The sequence below is a fragment of the Vidua macroura genome, chromosome 2 (genome assembly GCF_024509145.1).
Source record: "Vidua macroura isolate BioBank_ID:100142 chromosome 2, ASM2450914v1, whole genome shotgun sequence".
NCBI lineage: Eukaryota > Metazoa > Chordata > Aves > Passeriformes > Viduidae > Vidua > Vidua macroura.
This window is the reverse complement of record NC_071572.1, coordinates 42,833,382-42,854,851: the sequence shown is the minus strand read 5'-3', so window position 1 is coordinate 42,854,851 and position 21,470 is coordinate 42,833,382. Positions and strand designations below refer to the sequence as shown.

Here is a 21,470-nt window from a genome sequence, read left to right as displayed (position 1 = left end):
TGTTTCTCCAGAACTTCATACTGCAGACAGCTTCTAGTACAGAGGATGAAATTGTAATAAAGAAAAAAAAAAGAACATTTCTAAATAAACAGATAAAAAGTATCTTCAGCTTCCACTGACTGTAATTGCACATTTGTGGTCAGCTGCCTATAATTACATGCTATCTGGTCTAGAGGATGATCATGTGAAAATTGACATTCATACCGTTTGCCCTTCTAACTACTTTGGTCAGACATCAGCAGGGGCTGAAATCAGTTATTACTTCTCTATTAAATTTATCTTTGCCTCAGGACATATTTACTAATAAACCAAATGACCTTTCTGTTAGAATGCAGTTTGTGACAACATATTATGACAGCTATATTTATTTATTTATATTTCTTCAGAAGAAGAAATTCCAGCTGTTCACTTTGAGACGACTCTCTAAACACTATTTTTCAGCCAGAATGTAAACATAAAGCACAATCAAAATCAAAATCAATCCACTCAATGGCATTTGGAGGGAAATTGCAAAGCCACTGTGCACACTGGATTCAATTTTGTGTGTGGAGAAATAAAAGATATGATTATTCATGGCTAGGAGAGTGTGGATGAATCATATTTAAAGCCTAGTGCACATAGGCAATTATATGTTGCATCGTCAAAATTGACCCTACATGGGATTTTTCAGAACTGCAGTTTTAGAATTAGTAGGGCACTCAAATTGCATTTAATAGACATAGTAAATGAAAACCATTGTAGTTTGTGTAAAATATTTGCCATATTACGTGAAAGAAGGTATGGCTTTTTAGATTATGGACTGTATAAATCACTGATGTTTTATCTGTTTTAATTTGAAGAAAACAATACTGAACAATTAAATTCCCTATAGCATATAGTCCTATGGAGACTAAATATAGGGAAATGTATATACTATTTCTGGCATTTTTTCACAGCTCCAGACACTATAAAAGGAGTTAACATAAAGTGGAGCTTGCTGGGTTACAGAGCAATGAGTACAACATTTGGTGGGGCTTTTCTGTGTGCCTGCAGGTCATTGATAACTCAGTAATGTGTCATGTTCCATTTAAGAATGAATAAGTATTTTAATTTTTCCCAGTAGGAAAGCGTCTCCCAGGAAGACATTTTCAATTCATAAACAAACAATTTATATTAAATACCACAATTCTGTTAAGAACATACCAACTAAAAAGTAATTAATTTGTTTTGAATTAAGTACAAAACCTTATCATTACCTCTGGGCATCTTTAAAATTATTTAAAATAACAATACATAATTTATAACCTACCAGCACAGCATATGGTAGAACTGATACTATCCTTCAGATAGTTATTTAAATCTTTACTAAATACTGAACACCTACATCTTAAACCCATTTTACCTGAATCTTGAGTTGCTGCATAACTTTAAAAAATAATTTTTGTAGTATTTGTAAAGATAGGTAGGGGACTTCTTGTCAGCATTTTTGGAAAACAGGAGACTTATTAATCTGCACCTATTTTTTTATTTGCTATGCTATTTTTTGGAGCATTTTTTCATCTATTTGTCCAACTATAGCATTGCAAACTGTGACACTACAATGCAAGAAAATTTCAGGCTGAAAGAAATAGTTCCTGTTCCAGAGCATATGTAAAGTAGGTTTTTTTTTTTAATTTGACCAATCGGAGTATCAACTTTGTAAACTAATCAAGCGTATCTAAAAGAATCAAACTCATCTATTGACAGATCGATTTAAAATATCACCGGAACCACTGGAGAGTAGTGGAATAAACACATCCCTTATGTTTTAGAAATGCACAACAGCAAGGCAGCTCAGTGTTGTTGGTTGACACTGACAGTTATTTCTGGTGTTCCGTGTGCAGGGAGTTTATCAGCCACCTCCGGCTCTACAGAGCCTTTTACGGTGGCTTGGCGGATCAGCTGTGCGGGAACGAGCTGGCAGCTGCCGATGGGCTCCCGTGCTGGAATGGAGAAGATGTCGTAAGAAGGTAGCTTTCTGGCTCACTTCTGTCTTTTTTCTGTTGTAAGTCAAGTTTTGCTAAACAGCTTCTATTCGAGTCAAGTATGGTGTTTCCCTGTGTCTGTGTCAAGATTAGTTTGAAAAATAAATAAGCGTGGGTTCCCTTCTCTCAGGCTTCACCCGTACACAGTAAATAAAATCTCCCTGCATCTCTGTTTAGGAAAAAGAAAAAAAGAATTCCAATGTTCTTCAGACATTTTTCCTTCAAATTTGCAGCACCTAGAGATACACTGGAAAAGAAGCTGGATTGGCATTTACAAAATAAATGTTGGACAAAAAGAATATGGATTTTTTTTGAACTTGGTCTTTATAAACTGCTCCTTTTAATGTTGTGTGTGGTAAGAGACTCAAGCTTAAAATCTTCTCTGGCTGTGAAGTATGAAGTAATCTCTTAATATATATTGTTTCCCATGAGAGAACTAAAAGTTAAATGTGAAGATAAAGCATTTTAAAAGAGAAATGTGTATTTTTTCTATATGCAGCAGCTTGGGAGACATCATTCAGCAGCAGTGGCAGAGAAGAGATAATAAACTGCTACAGTCCTAGATGTGTGTCGCTGGAATCAGTGTATTACACAGCTTATAACACACTAGCATTTTTGGACGGCAGAAAGATTTTCAGAGAGCTGATCTCTGTGTTTTTGCTTTATTGCTTTGATCACCAAAACAAGTATTTCTCGGAGCAGGAAATCCTTCCCTTCCTGATGACAGAGACCAAAATACTGAAAAGTTTGTTGCAGTTATTTGTACTAAAAATCATTATGTTAATGTGGTGTGGATTAGTAGGTAGTATCAAAGGTCATATCAAAGAAGGCTGTGAGGAGAGTTAGTAAAGTGTGAGACAGCAAATAGAGAGAGCAGTGGGCAATATGCACCTTTAGGTATTTCTAAAAAGTTAGATAGGAGCTGTCATTTATTAATTGATACATGAGGAAACCTAGTGACATCCTTTTATCAAACAGCTACAGGCCCACTTTCCTTTATCTTCTTGGGAGTCACGTGCTTTGGCAGCACCGAAGTCCAGTGAGTGTTTATGACTCCCTTGACAGTCTCACTGGCAACCTTTGCCCAAGGATTTCAACAATCTTCTGAAGATGCTGTGTTCCTTCTTTAGGTGACTGTATTTGAGATTTAATCTCAACTGTTTTTCTGACCTTTCCCTGGTTCACTTAAAGTATTCCTACCAAATATTTCAGTAACAATATAAAGTGAGGGTTTTGTAATTACATATTCCCTAAGAACAAAGTTCTTCTATCATTACTTGTGTCTGCTTATATACTTACTATTAATACATTAGATATTTTCAAACCTTTCTTACTTTATCATATGATACTATTATGCTGTATCTATTATGTTATATGATTATACTATTACTTTGTTTATACTACTATACTGTACTGTTTGATTTTGATTGATTAGACATTAAGGTCCTGATAAAGAAATCAAACATTCCCTAAATTTTCTAAATTCATTGTTATTTTAAAAGTAATTTAATACTTATGCTACTATATATATATATATATATATATATAGGCTATATATATGCTTATATCTATGCTTTTATATATGTATGTGTGTGTGTACAATATATTTAATATTGGATCCACCCAAAGATATAATGGGTGACAAAAACACTGTATCTTAAAAGTAAGGAATAACACTGCGTTACTAGTTTAACTTAAAAATTTCCTTAACAAAAAAATTTTGTCATTGTATATATATTAATGCATATATATTTATATTTTTGGTCAGTAAATGTCAGTGTCAGTTTCCTGAAAGAGCTGAGATGTAGATAGTAGAAGTACAGAATGATTACTAAAACCAGAAGAGCAGGAAACCCTGAGTTGCTCTAGATTATCAAATGGAGCTGAGACCTGCAGATTAGTTCCTACATCTCAAGACCTCTGACTGTACACTAAATACTTTGAGGTACACAATCTCCTGTTTCACTATCTTCATGAAGGCACTCAGATCTGTCCTCTTCCATCCCTTCATTTTGCCTTCTTATTCAGTCAAAATGCCCTTTGTTCAATTGTAATTTTTTATATTTGTTCTTTGGTAACTGAAGGGGGGAAAGCTGTCCTGCACTTTGACCAAGGTAAGGGTTTTTTACTGTTAATATTGTTACTACAGAAGTGATCACCTAGGAAGAAGGTATAATGCTTGTATAATGGCTGGGATGCAGAGCAAGCATTTAAAATATATTCTGCTCAAACATTATCAAGATTTTTCTGGTGACAGGGACAAAAATAAGTAGTTTTGTTGTCCAGCAGCTACATAAAGAAGGACTTTTAAGAATAGGCAAGGCAGGCACTGAGAAACGATGCAACAAAAGATGATTTATCTTAGCAATGTGGAGATAAATTGGATAATTTCTTAAAATCTCCTCTAGCCCTATGATTTTGAAACTAGGATTATCTAAATCCTGTGTTGCTCAACTTCTATTGTCATGATGCCAGAATACCGTGACATTTTAGAAGCAATAATGACTGAGCAGGCATCATTGTTTTTCCCTCTAAATACTGAAGAACCTGTACACTCACTCTCTTTACTCTTTTTTTTTCTTTCTCCCCATATCCTGCCTGTCCACTAATATAATAATAAATAACAATACTGATGAACTCATCAGTGAATCTCACCAGTGTTTCTGGCACTGATGGGGAAAGGTCTACATTGTTCAAATTAGTTAAAGACAAATCAATTTTATCTATTTTGAGATTAATATTTTCCATCTGTTTTTGCCTTCTGTTTCAAAAACATGTGCCATGCTGATGACTGAAATTTGGGCTTGACATGAGAACACAATATAATGAACTATGTATTACTGGTGTATCAGGACCTGAGGAGACTACTTGCTGTATCTGTGTTTCAAGCTGCAGGTAGCAAAAAGCCCTGAAGACAGAAGACAGATAAATGAGGAAAAAAAAAATCTTTGCAGTTTTTAATTTTCCTTTTTTTGTGCATCTTTCTGAAGGAAGCATTTCAAAGGTTTAATCAGCTCTCTGACAATATTTGATATCAGTTAAGTCTTATAACCTTTGCCTTCTCTAATGCTATCCAAGAGATTATCAAGCCTGGATGGGAAAAGGTCAGAAAATGAAAAAAGGTTTTATTGAAATGAAAGCTTACTTAACAGTTTACATTTCATACACTTCAGCTGTTCCATTTTTTGTTTAAGCCTTCTTTTATTTTTTCTTTTTTTTTTTTTTTTCCCAAATCACAATGCTATGGAAATATGGCCCTTGATTCTGCAATTCAAGAAATTGTTCTGGATCTAGCATTTCACAAAGTACAGGCTTATGCTTTCATCAAAACCTCAGCCCAGGATTCCCATATTCCTGCATTCATCCCTAGCAGCATCAGTAGTGGTCAGGACTTGCAGAAGCAAGACCACTCTCATGAGGTCTGTGTCACTGCAGCATGAGGCACAAGACATCTCAGAGGAGTCTTCAGCCCCTCCCCTGTCTTACCCAATTGTGTGACTGCAGTGGTCTAGCATGAAATTGAAATTCAAACTTCACTTTCAAAGCCACAGCTGAGTGTTGTGATGAAGTACCTGGAATTTAGTGTTATAGGATTCATTAAATTCAGTGGAAAAAGAGGAATTGAAATTAATAAGTTATGCACTACCAAAACATATGAGTTTGGAATTTCAGTGGCATCTTAGCCTTAAAGCTAAAATAACAGGAGCTATGTAAATAGACTGAGATTGTTCCACTTGACAAACATAAAGATATTTAACTGACATTTATACAGCTTTGGTTGTCCAGAGAGCCTGGCTAGAATGTGAAGAGAGATAAATTAAAAATACACAGAGGAGAGCATAATATATACTGTATAACTTGGGACCAGCAATTTAACTGAAATAAAAATAGATGTGAGTGAAAAAATAGTCATATTTTATGTGTTGAAGGATTCAGGAGTAATGGAGATTATTAAAAACAGCTAATCAAGTTTTGAAGGAAGAATTTCATATAAAGCGCATATCTGAAGTATCCAAATTAAGAGAAATTAAACAGCATGATTGATTTTAATTGCTGAGCAAATCGTTAAAAAGTGATTATAATAAGCATCTCTCATCAAATAAATGCTTAGCTTTAGCACAGCTCTTAGGCCGGGGAAATTTTCTCTTTTGGTTCTTAAATATTCTGAAACTACTACAAACCTGTTCCTGTTCTTACCCAACAAAAGAAGATAAATGGCTATATTAGGGAAATTAATAAATTGATTCGAATTTCCTTCTATTTGAACTAATCATCACTTTTTAAAACAAGGAAAAATGTAAACTGCTGTCTAAGATACCACTTGACACCTATGCAAAAGATGTGCCTGAGCAACTTAAAATGTAGGAACAGCCCATTATGGCTCTTACTGCTTTGCCCAACAGGCTGCTGCCAACAAGGACCAGCGACAGATCATAGAGAAAAAACAACTGTAAGCTTGTACTTCCTCAAAATATGCAAATTTTTGCAAATGCCTGACCCAGAACTGTGAACATTCAATCTTCCCATGAGCTCAAAAATCTTCACACCACTAGCTTTCCACAACAAGAGAACCAGAAGTTTTCAGATGCCAAAGCACTGAGTCAGTTTGAGGGGGGTTTATGATGCATATTTCTGTGTCAACACAGAAAAGATATGAACTGGCATAAGACCCCTTTGTTTATAATAATTTTGGGGCTTGTTCCCTATTTTGCTGTGAGTTATAACAATAAAAGTCATTCCTGCTTTAATATTGGTAATATCTATTCTCAGTATATGCTTAGATAAATCTCATGTCGCTTCAGGGTGGAATGGATTTAATTACATAAAATCAACAAAGTATGTATTAAATTTGAGAACCTCAAAATAAATAATCTACTTTTCATTTTGTTTACTCAAGCAAGTATATCATTTTCTGTAGTGCTTGCCCTAGAATCATTGCACTTGTTTGGCGTGCACAGCAGAGCCTCTAACAGAAGGGTTCGGACAGTGGGTGAATTAATTTCTATTAGGTTGGTAGTAATTTACAAATTGTATTGACTTTTAAAATTAAAAACATGATTAGCACCATGTTAAATAAACTGTATGTAGCATGTTTAAAGTCACAGAAGACTATTCAAAGGTAGACATGAGAAAGAACAGTGACAAAGAATATTCCAAGTTTGAATTATTGCATCATTGTACCTTCATTTTGGAAGGTTTTGGCTTTTCATTTTACACAATCATAGAAAAATAGGAAGCACAATTTAATATTAGTGATCTGATGACTCTTAAAGGTTTTCCAGGTGAATTCAGGACTACTTTAACATGAAAGAATGGAGGCAATAAGAATAAAAATCTATTGTCTCCTTTTTGTATAAGGGTTAATATTAAAACCAAGGAAAACTCATGCAGGAGACTTTGCTGCATAGTTCAAAAATAAACCTTACATAAAATAAATAACTAGGAATCATAGTAGATTATACTAGATGGAAAGTTTGTACTTCATTGAAGTTCTTATAAAAGAAATATGCTCTTACTGATATACAGGTTCTCTTTCAAATAGTAAGTCTGGTGATATTTTACAATTTCACACAGTGATACTCTGAAACATTTTATATTTCTAAACCCAAGTTATTTATCACCTCTAGCCATGGCAATTTGATACAGCACCCTCAATGAGTAATTTAAACAATATTTTGGGTTGTGAAATATTGTCTATGGGGTCTTCTTTTTGCTCTAATGCCCACAGCAATTTTCTATAAACCCTGCAACTTTACCAGTCCGGAGAGGAGACTTCAGTGTAATAATGTTCAGCACTGCAGCTTTTACAGATGTTCCTTTCAACCTTCGTATTATTATGTAACCTCTGCTGAAGACTTTTTCTCTTGACATCTATAGGTCAGATTTTCATTGAGCATCCTGCACTGACTGTGAAAGTGTGCTTTTGAAACTGAAATTGTGCTGAGGGTTTTGCTTTTTACATTTTTATAGATGACATAGATATTCAAGCAGGGTGCCTTTAAAGATCTGGAAATTGCTTCGGACACTTACGTGAAAACCACAAATTTTTCCTATGAGTCTAATCGTGAAACTTTGCAGAAAGTTTTTCTTTATATAAGAAAAATTTGCATTATGTAATCCTATTTTGATGAATATTCTATAGATTTTTATGTGGTCAGATTGGTATTTTTACTGTAATTTATATAATACAGATGATAAAAAATTGGTATTCATATAGTTTTATTAATGCATTCAAAAATTAGTTCATTCATTATTTTTTCTAGAAACAAATATTATTCTTTCCAGTTTTATGAAGTATTTCTTGCTGCTTTTGTAGTCAAAAGAATCATTAGATCCTCTCTAATGAAGTAAAACTAATCTGCCATTTAGAACAGTTAGTCTATGAGCATGTACTTCAAAATATCATTTTATCCTTCTTAATAAAAGTTATGGTTTCTTATCTTCTTTAGCAGCTCAGCTTCTACTTGTATTTCTTCAGAATTATATGATTGGAAGCATAAATCGTCTTACAGTCATTAAAATTACTATTTTGTTCTATTTCCATTGTAACACTGCATTTCTAGGGTCAAAGTTTTTTAGCACTAGTCTACATATGGGCTCTCAGGAAAATTAAGCTGCACTAATGAACACTGTGAATTCAGAACTCAGTGATGTTAGCTTTTTTTTTCTCTCGGTTCATTGAATAACCCAAACTGAAGCTACTTTAATTCAGAAGAAATTTTAATTTTTAAAGTGTAGTAAAGTGAAAAGGACATAGGTACACCCATGTATGCCATGCTGCAGCCTTAGTAAATGATCCAGCCAAGCACTAATGTGAATAATCACATCCAAATCTGAAAGGTTTTCATGTTCAGGTAGCACCTAAGATATCAGAAGTTATTATAACAGATCAAAGCAGCTGAACTAAATTGTTACATATATGCAACAGGAGACTGTGCAGATCCTTCCTAAAAACATGCTTTTATACCTATGACAGAGAAAAAGGAAATAAGAAGCATTAAAGCCAGTCCAGTCTCACAATGAATTGTCTTTCTTTCAGAATAAAGATATCTCTGCTACCAGCAAGACCTTCCTTCAAACTGTTGGGAATCTTTATGCATATTTGAGAAAATCCCTTGGATGGAGGGGTTGCGTTCTAGTGTACTGCCGGGCAATAAGATGTAGCCTCTTCCTTAGTCTGAGGAGTGAATCTCTCTCATGTTAAACACATTTATGTCTTATGTTAATAAGAGCTTGCCATGTTAAAACTCGTGTTATTCTTGATTTTACATAATCCAGGTATTTGTGTGAAGAAATGCATGTCTGAATGGGCCTTTTGGCCTCTTTTTGGGTGAAGAGATAAATGGACCCTTGTAGGATGCAATTAGTTTAGTCTTCCAAATAGTTGGATAGAACTTCCTAGAAGGACTTTTTCTCCCTTTTGTAAAGGGCATCAGTCTAAAAGTACTGGTAGAATTTATGTTATAAAAGGTTAAAATATCTAGTAACTCAAGCTAATACAGGGTATCTATGCTGACACAAAAAACCAAAATAACCTAAAGACTAAATATTACAAGTAGTAGAATAATCCTGAGCAGCTATGTCTTAAGTGTTTCAGATATTTCACTTGAAAACTAGGTACCCATATTTATCCTTATACTGCATATAATATCATATGTTGATCTACTTTTGCTAGTACTGATCTTCTGGTCAAAGTGATGTATTAAGCTCACTGAGCTAAACTGTATAAATTAATTATGCAAGACAAAGCATCAGTTTAATTCTTCCTCAGTACTATAGGTCAAGGATGGAACATATTCTTGAATAAGGCACCAAACCTTGCATTTCACATAGTTTCTCAAAGTTTCAGTTTAAATGTAAGATGAAGTTGGGAACAGATTTGGAGAGAATTAGAGTGTTTATGAAAAGACGATTAATTTTCCCTGTTCCCGTAGCCCTTTTCACTGTGGGTGATGTTATGCTATCTAGAACTCCGGTCTTCAAGTCCCTGTGCAGTCTTTAAGCCTTCAGCCACAGAATCACAAAATCTTGGAATGGGTCAGATAGGATGGGACCACAGGGATACATCTGGTCCAACCTCCCTGCTCAAGTAGGGTCCTCCCAGAGCACATGGCATAGAATTGCGTCCAGACAGTTCTTTAATATCTCCAGTGAGGGAGACTCCACAATCTTTCTGGGCAAGGTTCAGTTCTTATAAACAGTTATTATAAATTCTTATTAACAGTTCTTAAAGCAGTTCTTATAAAGTGCTATAAAAACCTGTATTTTCATGTTGTTTTTGCAAATATGACAATGACAATATTTGAGAGATTCTTATGTTCCTGTATAAAATAGGTTCTCAGCAGTCATTATTTTAACATGCCTTACTCTCATACCCTGATGTCTTTAAAACATCTGAATCACACATTACTGCAACAGTTATAGATGAAGTAACAAGCCTAACCTATGTTATATCTAATAAAAATGCATTTTTTCATTGTTTAGTTAAGTATTTCTGGAATCTACAAAGATAGCAGGGCAGACAGTTAATATTATTCACTACAAACATTAAAACAACTTGCTCTTTTCTATTTAAGGAAGAAAAATATATAAGCAGTGCTTCTTGAAATCCTTGAACAGAAGATGTTTAAAATAAATAAAATCTAATTAAAAAATCCTAACATTGTTTTTGATTTAAGGATGTTTCATCTTGCAGCGAAAAGTATTGAACATTGTCAGTTAACACATTGCAATTTCTGAATGGTTGAAGAACAACACTGAATGGTGCTGGGGTGCTAGACAGCAGCTAATGGAGAGAGGTGGCATTAACCATTTTAGAGAGGTTTTGAACAAGAATGTCTAGATAAATATTACTGACCCTGGACAACATACATTTCTAGTACAGGAAGGTTTTTACTCTGCTCAAACCCAACAAAATCTCATTTAGGAAGACTGCCCTTCAGTCTTTCGACAGCACAGACTGTATTCACAGAGATTCACAGTAATCATTTAATTTCAAATAAATATTTTAATATCGATAGAATTAGTTTTTCAAACAAGATTTTTTTACCAGTCAGTTCAAGAGCTGATAGCTAGGCTCTGCTCCCTCTCTGGAATTTTAATTGCTTAGTAAAGGAATGTATTTACAGTGAAAAAGAGTTGAATAAAACAGCCAGAAGTTGTTTATTTGCCTTGACACCTGTGAAGAATTTAAAATGAAAATTATTTCAGCTCATGTTTCAGTCAATATAGTTAATTTTTTTGTATTCATATGTTGACAATGCCATATTTGAGTGTACAAGGAAGTGTACAACATTTTGAGTGTACAACTTCATTTTTTGGGGTGAGATTCAACTGACATCTATAGCAATACAAACATAGGCATCTGATTTGGACTTCTTGAGTCTGTGCAGTCAATGGAGAGAGACACATCCTACTTAGTGCTAGTGGACTGGCTGTTTCTAACCACTGTAATCACTTGGGAGTGTGCAGCAGAGTGATTGCGTAGCTTAGATCATCTGAATCTTGTCCTCAAGAAAATACAAGTCTGATTGTAAAACATTTGCACCCTATGGGAAGATTGTCATGTTTAACCCCAGCCAGCAGCTGAGTTCCACACAGCCACTTGCTCATCACCCCAATAGCAGGATTGGGGACAGAATCAGGAGGGTAAAAGCTAGAAAACTCCGGGGTAGAGATAAAGACAGTTTAGTAGAGAAAGCAAAAGGTACACACACAAGCAAAGCCAAACAATGACTGAATTAATGGGCAGGCAGGTGTTCAGCCATCTCTAGGAAAGCGGGGCCCTATCACATGTAACAGTGACTTGGGAAGACAAAACTTAATCTCTCCAAACATGCGGCGTGGGTTTTCGCTCTCCCCGGCTGCACGCAGCTCTTGGGAGCCCGGCTGTGGCGTAGCTTCCACGTGCTGCCGGGGTTTGCTGCCGCGGGTTCCCGGACACGGCTCCGTGTCTCGGGCGCGTGGGCTGGCCAGCCTCTGTTACCGTGCGCTAGGGACCCGGCAAAGAGGAAGGAATTTGTCCATTTACTCCGTGCTTGGCAGGAACGGTTTATTGGTCACGTGGCGCGGTTCGATGGAAAGACGCGACCGCTCCCGACACTCGCATGGGAGAAAATGGCGTCTGACTGCCGGCGGGATAGGGCTTTATGGAGGGGCGGGGCGAGAGGATCCACGGCCGGCCGACCAATAGGGGTGGCTGCCGTGGCGGTGACGCCAGCAACCGCGACCAACCAGAGAACCCCGCAGGGGCGGGCGCTGAGCCAGAGCGGGCTGAGCGGGACCGTGTGGCTCGGGGCGGCCAGCACGGGGTTTCCCGGGGCCGGACGGCAGGGTGGTTACAGGAGCGGCACAGGGCCGGCAACATGGGGCCAGAAACCGCGGGGTGGGGGAACAACGCGGGGGAAACGCGGGATTACAGAACTTATTTTAACATAAATTAAAAACCCTAATCTAAACCCAAACTCCGGGATGCAACACAAACACTCCCTGCTTCCTCCTTCTTCCCCCCCACTCTATACACTGAGCATGATGTCCTATGGTCTGGAATATCCCCTTGGTTAGTTTGGGTTCCCTGTCCTGGCTGTGTCTCTTCCCAGCTTCCCATGCAGCCCCAACTTCCCAACCACCATGGCAGTACGAAAAGCAGAAAAGACCTTGACTCTGTGTGAGCCCTGCTCAGCAATAACAAATACATCTCTATATTATCAAACCTGTGTAGCACAAATCCAAAACATAGCCCAGTACCAGCCACTGTGAAGAAAATTAGCTCTACTCCAGTTAAAACCACCACAATTCAGAGCATATTTCACGGCTACCAAAAGGAAAGTACAGAAATGGGTCACTTCTCCCCCGTGCCTCAGGGAGCTGTAGTTACAAGTGCACCACTATGCACCACCCTTAGATGTTATCAGAAGGTAAAAAAACCCCCAAGTTTTCTGGACTCCATCTAGAGCTCATTGATTTGCTGTTCCCTGCTACCTTTCAGGTTCCTCTAGGCTCTGAATTCCTCTGCAGAAAGTGCCTGTGTGGCAGATGCTTCAGCAGTGCCATTGCAGTGGTTCACAGGGGTAGGTGCAGCACACACGATGGGTCAAGCAGATGCTCACGACAAGAAAAACTCTCGTCTCGGCTGTGTACACAAATTGTACTGGAATACATGAAGAGAAGCCATATGTAAAAAGATCATACAGTTATTCAGATGAGCAGTTTTCTCTAATAATTGCGTCAATCCCCCAAACGTTTTAACTATTTGGGATTTACACTGCCCTTTTTTCCCTCCCTTTTTCCAAAAGTATTAAATAGACCTTGAATAAAATATTAAATAGACCTTGAATAAAATAGATTATAATTTCATAGAAAGAGAACAAAATCTTTCTCTAGGTACAGAACAACTCATGTCCTAGCAAAACATCTCCTGATAAGTAGGCAGTGTATTAAGTTAATTTTTCTCATTTATAGGTGTGTTTGAAATAATTCTGAGCTTATGCATTTAAACTTGTGTGGATGTGACAGTAATACTCCATCACCTTCACCTGTCTTCTGGCAATTAAGAGGTACAAATACATACTGTAATTATGGGAATTTTGTCAGAGAAAATACATTCTTAGGGAATTTTGTCAGAGAAAATACATTCTGTATGTTAAAGAAATCAGAGGCAGAGTCTTCGTGGGGGTTTTTTAACCTTATTTGTGTCTTACATTATCTTGCTACTAGTTCAAATGATTTTAAAAATGATTCATTATAAAAAAAAAAAAATGCAGAACTGTAGCTATGATGCATGTGCAAAGCCACTTATGAGAAGTCAGCATTAGTTTCCAGCACATCTAATGATAACTTTAGTTCACATTTCATTACATTATTACGATAAAAAAGAAACAAGAAATTGGAGGGGGCTATATTAATGATTGTTGAACTGCACCAAGTCTGATTAGTCCATAATCAATTACCCGTGTTCAAAGCTGCCTTCTCTCCCCGCCCCCCCCCCCCCCCCCCCCCCACCCCCGCACCACCCAACCGTGTTCACAGCATTGCAAAGTGAAACAGCAACAGGAGAAAACTCCCTTGTTTTGGCGGTCCTGCGGAGAGAGCTGCTCTGTCTGTTGCTGTATCCTATGTTGCCACCCAGTGGAGAAGACTGTAACTTCTCCTGGTCACAATCCCCAAAGTGAGAAGCCTTATCATAGAATCATAGACTGTCCTGAGTTGGAAGGAACCCACAAGGATCATCGAGTCCAACTCCTGGTCCTGTGCAGGACACTCCAAGAATCACACCATGTGCCCGAGAGTGTTGTCCAAACACTTCTTGAGCTCTGGCAGGCTGGTGCTGTGAGCACTTCTTACCCCCTGCACGGTAGCCCTTTATTCTTCAAGCAAATACGTGGGGGTTGTCTTTATGGGGAAACATTGATTGCTTTTGTTGTTTTCACTTGCTCTGGTGTTTGCCCCTTCTCTGTACATATTTGCTGAGTTTGCTGGTGTGCTAATGCGGTACAACATGGAACAACGATGCAGTTCCATTTACATTAATGTAAAAACTGACGTGGCACTGGATTAGAGCTGTGATTTGCAATAGTACTTTATATTTTAGGAAAAAAATTATCTTATATTCGACTTCCTTTAAGTTCTGCCATGTGCTGTTAAAATCTCTTTTAACACAAACATCTTTTAGCTTTTGCTATGTTTAAACAAGCAGCTCACAACTTTGAGGAAAGAAAAACAAACCACCCAAACTCTAAACCTGTTTTTCACTTCATATTACTGAATTTTCTGACTCATTCTGTACTTACTTCATCTAAGTGTTTGCAATTGCTGTACAAAGCTAATATAGACAAGTTTTGGCAGCCACTGGTATTTAAGTAGTGTATCATAAGGAAATACTCTGAGTTATTTAGCAAAAGGAGGACATAAGAGAAGGTTGAATTAGAGTACAGGAAAAAAAAGGAAGGGCACTGATGGACTCTGAGGAAGAGAGATATATGAATGGAAGACAGTGACCAGTAGCTTCCATATCAGAAGCCATCCCTGAATAGCCATCTCTTTGCCCTGGTCCACAACGCCAACAGTGTCCAGAGGAGACCAGTTACAAATGGAGAAAGATATCTGGTAAATCCTTTGTCTTTGGAAGTCTGTAGTAGGCCATTACTGTGACAAAAGCCAAGTTACTAAGCAAACAATCTCAAACAGTGCTTCCTTTCTTTAGAAAGATTAAGAACAACAGAAACTCAATGTCTTTTCAGCTGAAAAGAACCCTCCTTGTCTAGTCTGCTACCTGGTATGTCAATTTTAAAGTTTCTTCCCCCAAAGACTTTATCAAGAATGGGAAGGAGAGGAGGGCAGGGTGATTTTACCCACAAATGCTTGTGGAGGGTGTTAAAACTTCTTGTGAGATATTCTGTTTCTTTAAAGCCTTCTTAACATTAGCATTCTCCTTCTATCAGTCTTTTACTGGTGAAACTAGGTTGTAGTAGATGAGGCAGAAACTTGGGAGAATATAAAACCTATGTCTCTGTATTTTTCTCACTGTCTGCCGTGTGAATAAAGTAAACCAAAAAACATGCTGTTATTTATAATTTTCAAGGTAAAAATATGCATAAACTGCTGCAGTTCAGGATTCCAATGGGAGGAAGAAAGATAATATTTTTTCAACTTGTGTGTGGAATTTCTATTTTTAGTCTGGTCCCAGAAGCACAGAAAAGCTTACATTAGGAAGGGACCTCTGGAATTGCTGGTACAAGTTCTATAACAAGTCAAGGCCATAGATTAGTGTATTCAGGACACGGGCAAGCTAAGTAGCATTTTCAGTGGCAGATATTTTACTAATTTTTATAGCAGCTTGTTCTGATGTTCAGCTGCTTACATCATTCAGCTAGTTACATCATTATTCAGCCTTCAGACTATTTTTTTTCTTATATGTTCCTTAAGATTGTATCCTATGCAATCAAAGGTGTATAAATTGTGGCCAGATATTATTAATGTTTGATATACAGATGTATATAACAAATGATTAATAGAAAAATAAAAAGTCAACAGTTAAGACTGGGGAGAGTTCTCAGACTAGAAAAAGATCCCACCCATTTTAAATCCTGAATATATGTGCAGAAACTGGAGGGGGATTCATTCCTCCTAAATTATGGACATTTTACTATCTTTTTACTTGAGGAATCAGATTCAGAGGCATCTACAGCAGCATTTTAATTTGGAGCAAGAGTGTGCTTTTGACATAAATCTCTCAGTCATCTCTAGTTACTTCAGTTCATGTTGTGAAACAGTTTTGGGCCAAATAAACAGGATTCCTTTTAGATTAAACTAAACAGTAAGGTATGCCCGAAGATGGCATCTAACACAGCCTTACTACTAATGGGCATTCAGTCTCTTGGGATTAAAATAGATCTAATCAAGTATTCTCTCCCCCACAGATATCTGTAGTGTAGATATTGGGCCCTAAGCATCAAGTTCTGACAGAAAAAAAAAAATCTGTAAATTTGTGGTTACATAATTTAGCTACTTGCTTATATTGGACACAACTTGGCTTGTTATGGCTCACCACAGGGAGCTGTGCATGTGTGTGGGAGGAAGGAAGACTGGTAGGAAAACGAGTATACAAGACCTGGTAAACCCAGACACATGAGGTGAATAGTCTGTATTTCATTAAAAAAAAAAAAAAAAAAAAAAGAGGGTCAATGTGTGATGTATTTGTATTCAGCCTATATTGGCTGTTCATTATTCTAAGACTCATTATTTTAATGGATTATATAACAATTAACATCCTTTTTTTAAAAATAACCTTGTTGACACTTGTATTGAGAAGGGAATTGTTAAATTATGTGCTTGATATAAAGGCTTGTGATTGTTTGAAATAATCATGTTTATAGCAACACAAATCTCTAATGAGGCATGATGAACTAGGACATCTACTTCAATGGAGGAAAATAAAAGTGAAACACTTTTCCTCCAAACAGAGTACATGCTCTGTTGTTTCAGTGGGACAATCATCATGTACAAAGCAGTGTATTGGGATGTTTTTCAGCCTTAATTGCCCTGTCAGTTACAATTAGAGGTGTTAATGTAACTGTGAAATGCTACAAATTACTTGTGGCTTTTTCTTCTTATGCATTCTCAGCCTGTCTTGCACAAAAGGGTATCAGAATGACTGAGATCTCTTGCTGAGCCTGTTATTAAGGTTTCCTTGTTCTGCTCCCCGGGTACAGTTATTCACTCAGTGTGGATTCAGTATTATGGGTGTAAAGATGCCTGCAGCAGAATGGATCCTTTTAACACAAAGGGAAAAACGTTTGTGTATTAGGCATTTCTTCTGAAATAGCTGAAGCTAAACCAGCAATTTTTATAGCTGGTTAAAAAATTACCGTTTTTACAACCAAAGTTGTTATTGGCATGAAATCATACAATTTTCAAGGTCTTACAGGTGCTTACTGATTTATAGGGTTTTGACATTATTTTTCTATTATACTTAAGGAGCAGATGTATTTCAAAATCTTGCCAATGTGATTGTCTAGAACAAAGGGATCATCTCAGCAGAATTACACAGAAATTTTTGACCCTTGGAGGAAACATGAACTTGAAATGGGAGGTCTGAGGACAGTGTATTTGCTAGTCCTCTCATTCCATTAAGCAGTATCAAAAAGTTGTCTGGTCCAATGCTAATAAATGAACCAAAGGGAACAAATCAAATAAGCAATGTGATACTGTACTCTGTGATAGACAGAGAAAAGGAAGAAATGCAGAGGATTCACAGAAGAGTGGCCAAATGCTTTGGTAGGTTAGATTTTATTTTCTTCCACTACTGAAAAATACCGAGTGCAGCAGTCATTCAGTGAACTAATAGACTTACTTCATCTTGTTTTGAAACAGCTGCTTTGCATTTCTGCAGTCTTAGAGATTGCATTGCTCTTTGAAAGGACAAATGTCTCTGACAGTGGATTAAACTCCCTAGTGTTTACTTCAGAGCTGGAAAAAACATCACACTGCAGGATGGTTTTATCCTATTGCGTGAAATCTTGGAACACTGAATAAATTTTACACAGTCAGGGACACTTCAGTTTCATCATCAAGTGATGGATGACTGGGTAAAGTGACATATGTGTTCAGATTTGAAGTAATTTAAAATACAAGTCATCATTATTGTTTGTTTCTTTGGATTAAAAACTGATTACTGAAGCCCATTATTTATAAGGTAGCAATTCAAATGGGATTAATCCAGATGAAATAGTTTCTCCTTAATATTTTTGTTCTTTTACTTGTGTAGTACAAGCATCCTAGTAAAATAAATGTAAATTTTAAAGATTCTAAAGCCTGCTTATGCTTATAAGGGGAGAGGTCAGTATTTGAAAATATTTTGAAAATAGGAGAAAAGTCTTCAAAGTCTTTATCATAGTCTTCAAAGACGTGAACGGTTTTCAAAAAGGCTTTTTTAAGTCTCTTGGAAATTTTGAAATTTTGAGGGCAAACATGTTTTGTATGTTAGGGAAGTTTTTCTCTTAGACTGTTTTCCTCAGCAAAACAAATGAGCAATTGGCTAAAATTATGCAATGGTTAAAAAATGTAAATACATAATTGTTTACAACAATTGTTTAAATTGTGTGTGTCAATTTAGCATATTAAAGACCAAGTAGCAAATTTGTCAGATCTACAACATGTAATAATTAAAATTGGCTAATATTATAACTTTTTATATCATAGTTTGATTTTCAGTACTTTTTTGTTATAGGAAGTGTTTTGAGGGCTTGACTGCAACACTACCACTATCACCACAAATACAGATTATGAAATATTTTTCTTGCTGAAAGAAAATGTTCCTCAAATTGGAATCTCTGCATGCCTGGCCTTGGGAGAAAAAGAAAGCTGAACCTTTTTCTGTCTAAAATATCTTGGGGATGAAGCTTTCATGTTTGCTACTTTACATGTTTAGTCTACTCAGGGAAGTGGATTTAGAAACTGAAAAAATACTTTTTATTGCTGCCACAACGTGGTGGATTATGTGCTTCAGCTCCTGGTCTGCAAACATTGGGAATAATGGAGCATGGTTTTAACCTAGGCTTTAGGCATCTGACTTTGGGCTGTTTCATAGGCTAATCTCCTAAGCAGCAGCCAGAGCTGGACAGACTGCAAGAAGGTGATTGGGAAGCCCTGAGTTAAGCTTCTTCTCTAAGCAGCTCTTTTGGAGAAGCAGTCACCTTTCTCCCATGATAGCATAGGAAGCCTTGCCCAAATCCCTCCGATTCATCTTTCTTGCAGGCTTCCTTTGCCTTGACTTTGTCATCTGCTTAACTCAGACAAGAAAAAGGCTTTTTGGAAGGTAAATGCAGTCAGAGAAATATTGCTGAAATCAAAGGAACTACTTACGTGTGTAACCACACACACAGAGAAAAAGTACTTGCAAAGCTGGGGTGTTAGATAATAAAGTTTTTGAGGAATATGCTCTCTGTTTGGCAGAATTATTTGTTAAATAAATAGTAACCAGACAGCATTACTTTTGCAATCAATAACTGTAGTATTTCTTCCCATGTTTGTGTTTAGATAAAAATGTATTTACGCTGAAGCTGTTGCAAAGACTGACTAAGACTTTAAAGTGGCACAGTCACTCAAATATTTCACATGTGCTTTTCACCAAGGGATGACAAGTTTTATTTTTGTGTAAAGGCTCTTATGATAAACAGAAAGAACTATGCTGCTATATTTCATAGATATGGCTGATTTTTAAAAGAATTCTCAAATATATTTTCACATTAACATGCAGAAACATAAAGACATTAATTCTTTTTATTTAACACTGCTTGTTCAGATACTGGACAGTTACACTTGACCCATTTCTGATCTCTAGAGAAGAAGGTGATTAACTGCAGGTTTTTCTTTCCTTCTCAGTGTAGCTATCTAGAAACAAGCTATAAAAAGGCCTATTCAAGGGAAAGAAAGGTCAGGCACTCAATCAGACTGTAAGAGCTGGGGTTTCTGTCAGAATGAAAAATCTTTTCTATAAAATAATAACTTCTTTTGTAATAGTTTTTTTCTGTTATTAATATAAAATTAGCATAGGTTTTGTACAAGTGTTTTTTTCTCATTTGAATCTGTAATTCAACTATTACTTGCTGACAGAAAGAGCAGGTTAAGCTTTGGAAGACCAATAGCACCCTGAAATAGAATCGATGATGCAGCATTGGTAGTTTCTGGGGTTTGGGTATTTGTGTAGGATCCCTAATGGCTCATGGAGTGGAGAATAACACTAAAATTTTTAAACTACCTTGGCATAGCATAGAAAATATCTGAAAAAAAAATTAATAGGGAAAGCTCCAATTAGCAATGGTAGGTAGACAGAAATAAATGTCATGTGCTTACTGGGTGAACTGATAAGGTAGCAGCTCTCCAAGGAAAGGAGAAGAAGCTGTGCTGCATCACAGTCAGAATGTATTCCAAGAGAGATGTGCTGTTGGGAAAGAGGAATGCATGCATCACAGGATGCCAAACAGTTGTGTATTTTCAACTCTATTAGGACAAAAGAAAGGTCAACCAGAAGCGTGTGGCCAGCCAGGGTAAGCAGGGCATGGAAAGAGCCAGTTCCTGCTGAGAGCTGTTGGACACATTGTTCATAAAGCAGTGTTGGGCTGTGGCACACTCACAGAGTTTGGGTGTTGTATGTGGGGTTGGTTCAGTTAGGGGTTTTAATAAATGTTAGTTAGTCGGTTCTCTATACCCCCATTTTCTTTTCACAATGGTTCGCTCCAAGTTGTCTACCATAGGAGCTTTTACATGTCCATCTTCTAGCCACTCCTGAATTCTTCCTGAAAGTTCTGTGTCAGTCACCCCATCCTTGCAATCCTATTTGTCCCAGAACACTGTACCCACCTCTGTTATGTTCCCGTAGATTGCTGTGATCCACGTCATTCCCCTGTCGCCTGTCCCCATTGGGCGAGGGGGGCTTCTGCCCCTGTCTGCCCACCCCCTATTTAACCCAATGCTTCCATTGTCCATTCGCCATTTTGTCTTCACACTGTGCCTGGGAACAGCTGCTCCAGTCACCACAGCGGCCATGTGGGAGATAAATGTTCTCAGCCACACAGGCAAGGTGTGCCTTCTCTTGTCCCTTTGCTTCCTCTCAGCATATGGCTACGAAAGCTGCATTACCCACGCAGGAGCGCTCAGCCCTAGAACCTCCACGCACGCAGCAGCTTCGGTCTCACCAAAGGGCAGCGCTTAGCCGGGCACCCCAGCTGCCCGAGGCTGGGGCGAAGAACAAAAGCCGCATTTGGGGTCTGTTTAGTTGTTAGTTCTTTTGTGTCAGTTTGCTATGATACTGGCACCATAATACTGACCAGTGTTGCTATAAAAACAGAAAACAGAGCAGGATTACCATGGGAAAGATACAGAAAGAAGTAACACTGGTCAGAGATAAATCATGGTAGTTATGTCTGAGAAAATAACTGGTGATTTGTGGAGGTGTCACATATCTCAGGT

At 37.2% G+C, this 21,470-nt stretch overlaps 1 protein-coding gene across 6 annotated transcripts in view; it reads left to right on the top strand.

Annotated features, from left to right (window-relative positions):
• Window positions 1-21,470, top strand: part of GPC5 (glypican 5) — a 234,554-nt gene that overhangs the window by 113,481 nt on the left and 99,603 nt on the right. For all 6 annotated transcript variants that reach the window (XM_053970041.1, XM_053970047.1, XM_053970046.1 and 3 more), the window contains one exon: window positions 1,863-1,988. In XM_053970041.1, the coding sequence (XP_053826016.1) occupies window positions 1,863-1,988 (126 nt within the window). The remainder of the gene's footprint in view (window positions 1-1,862; window positions 1,989-21,470) is intronic.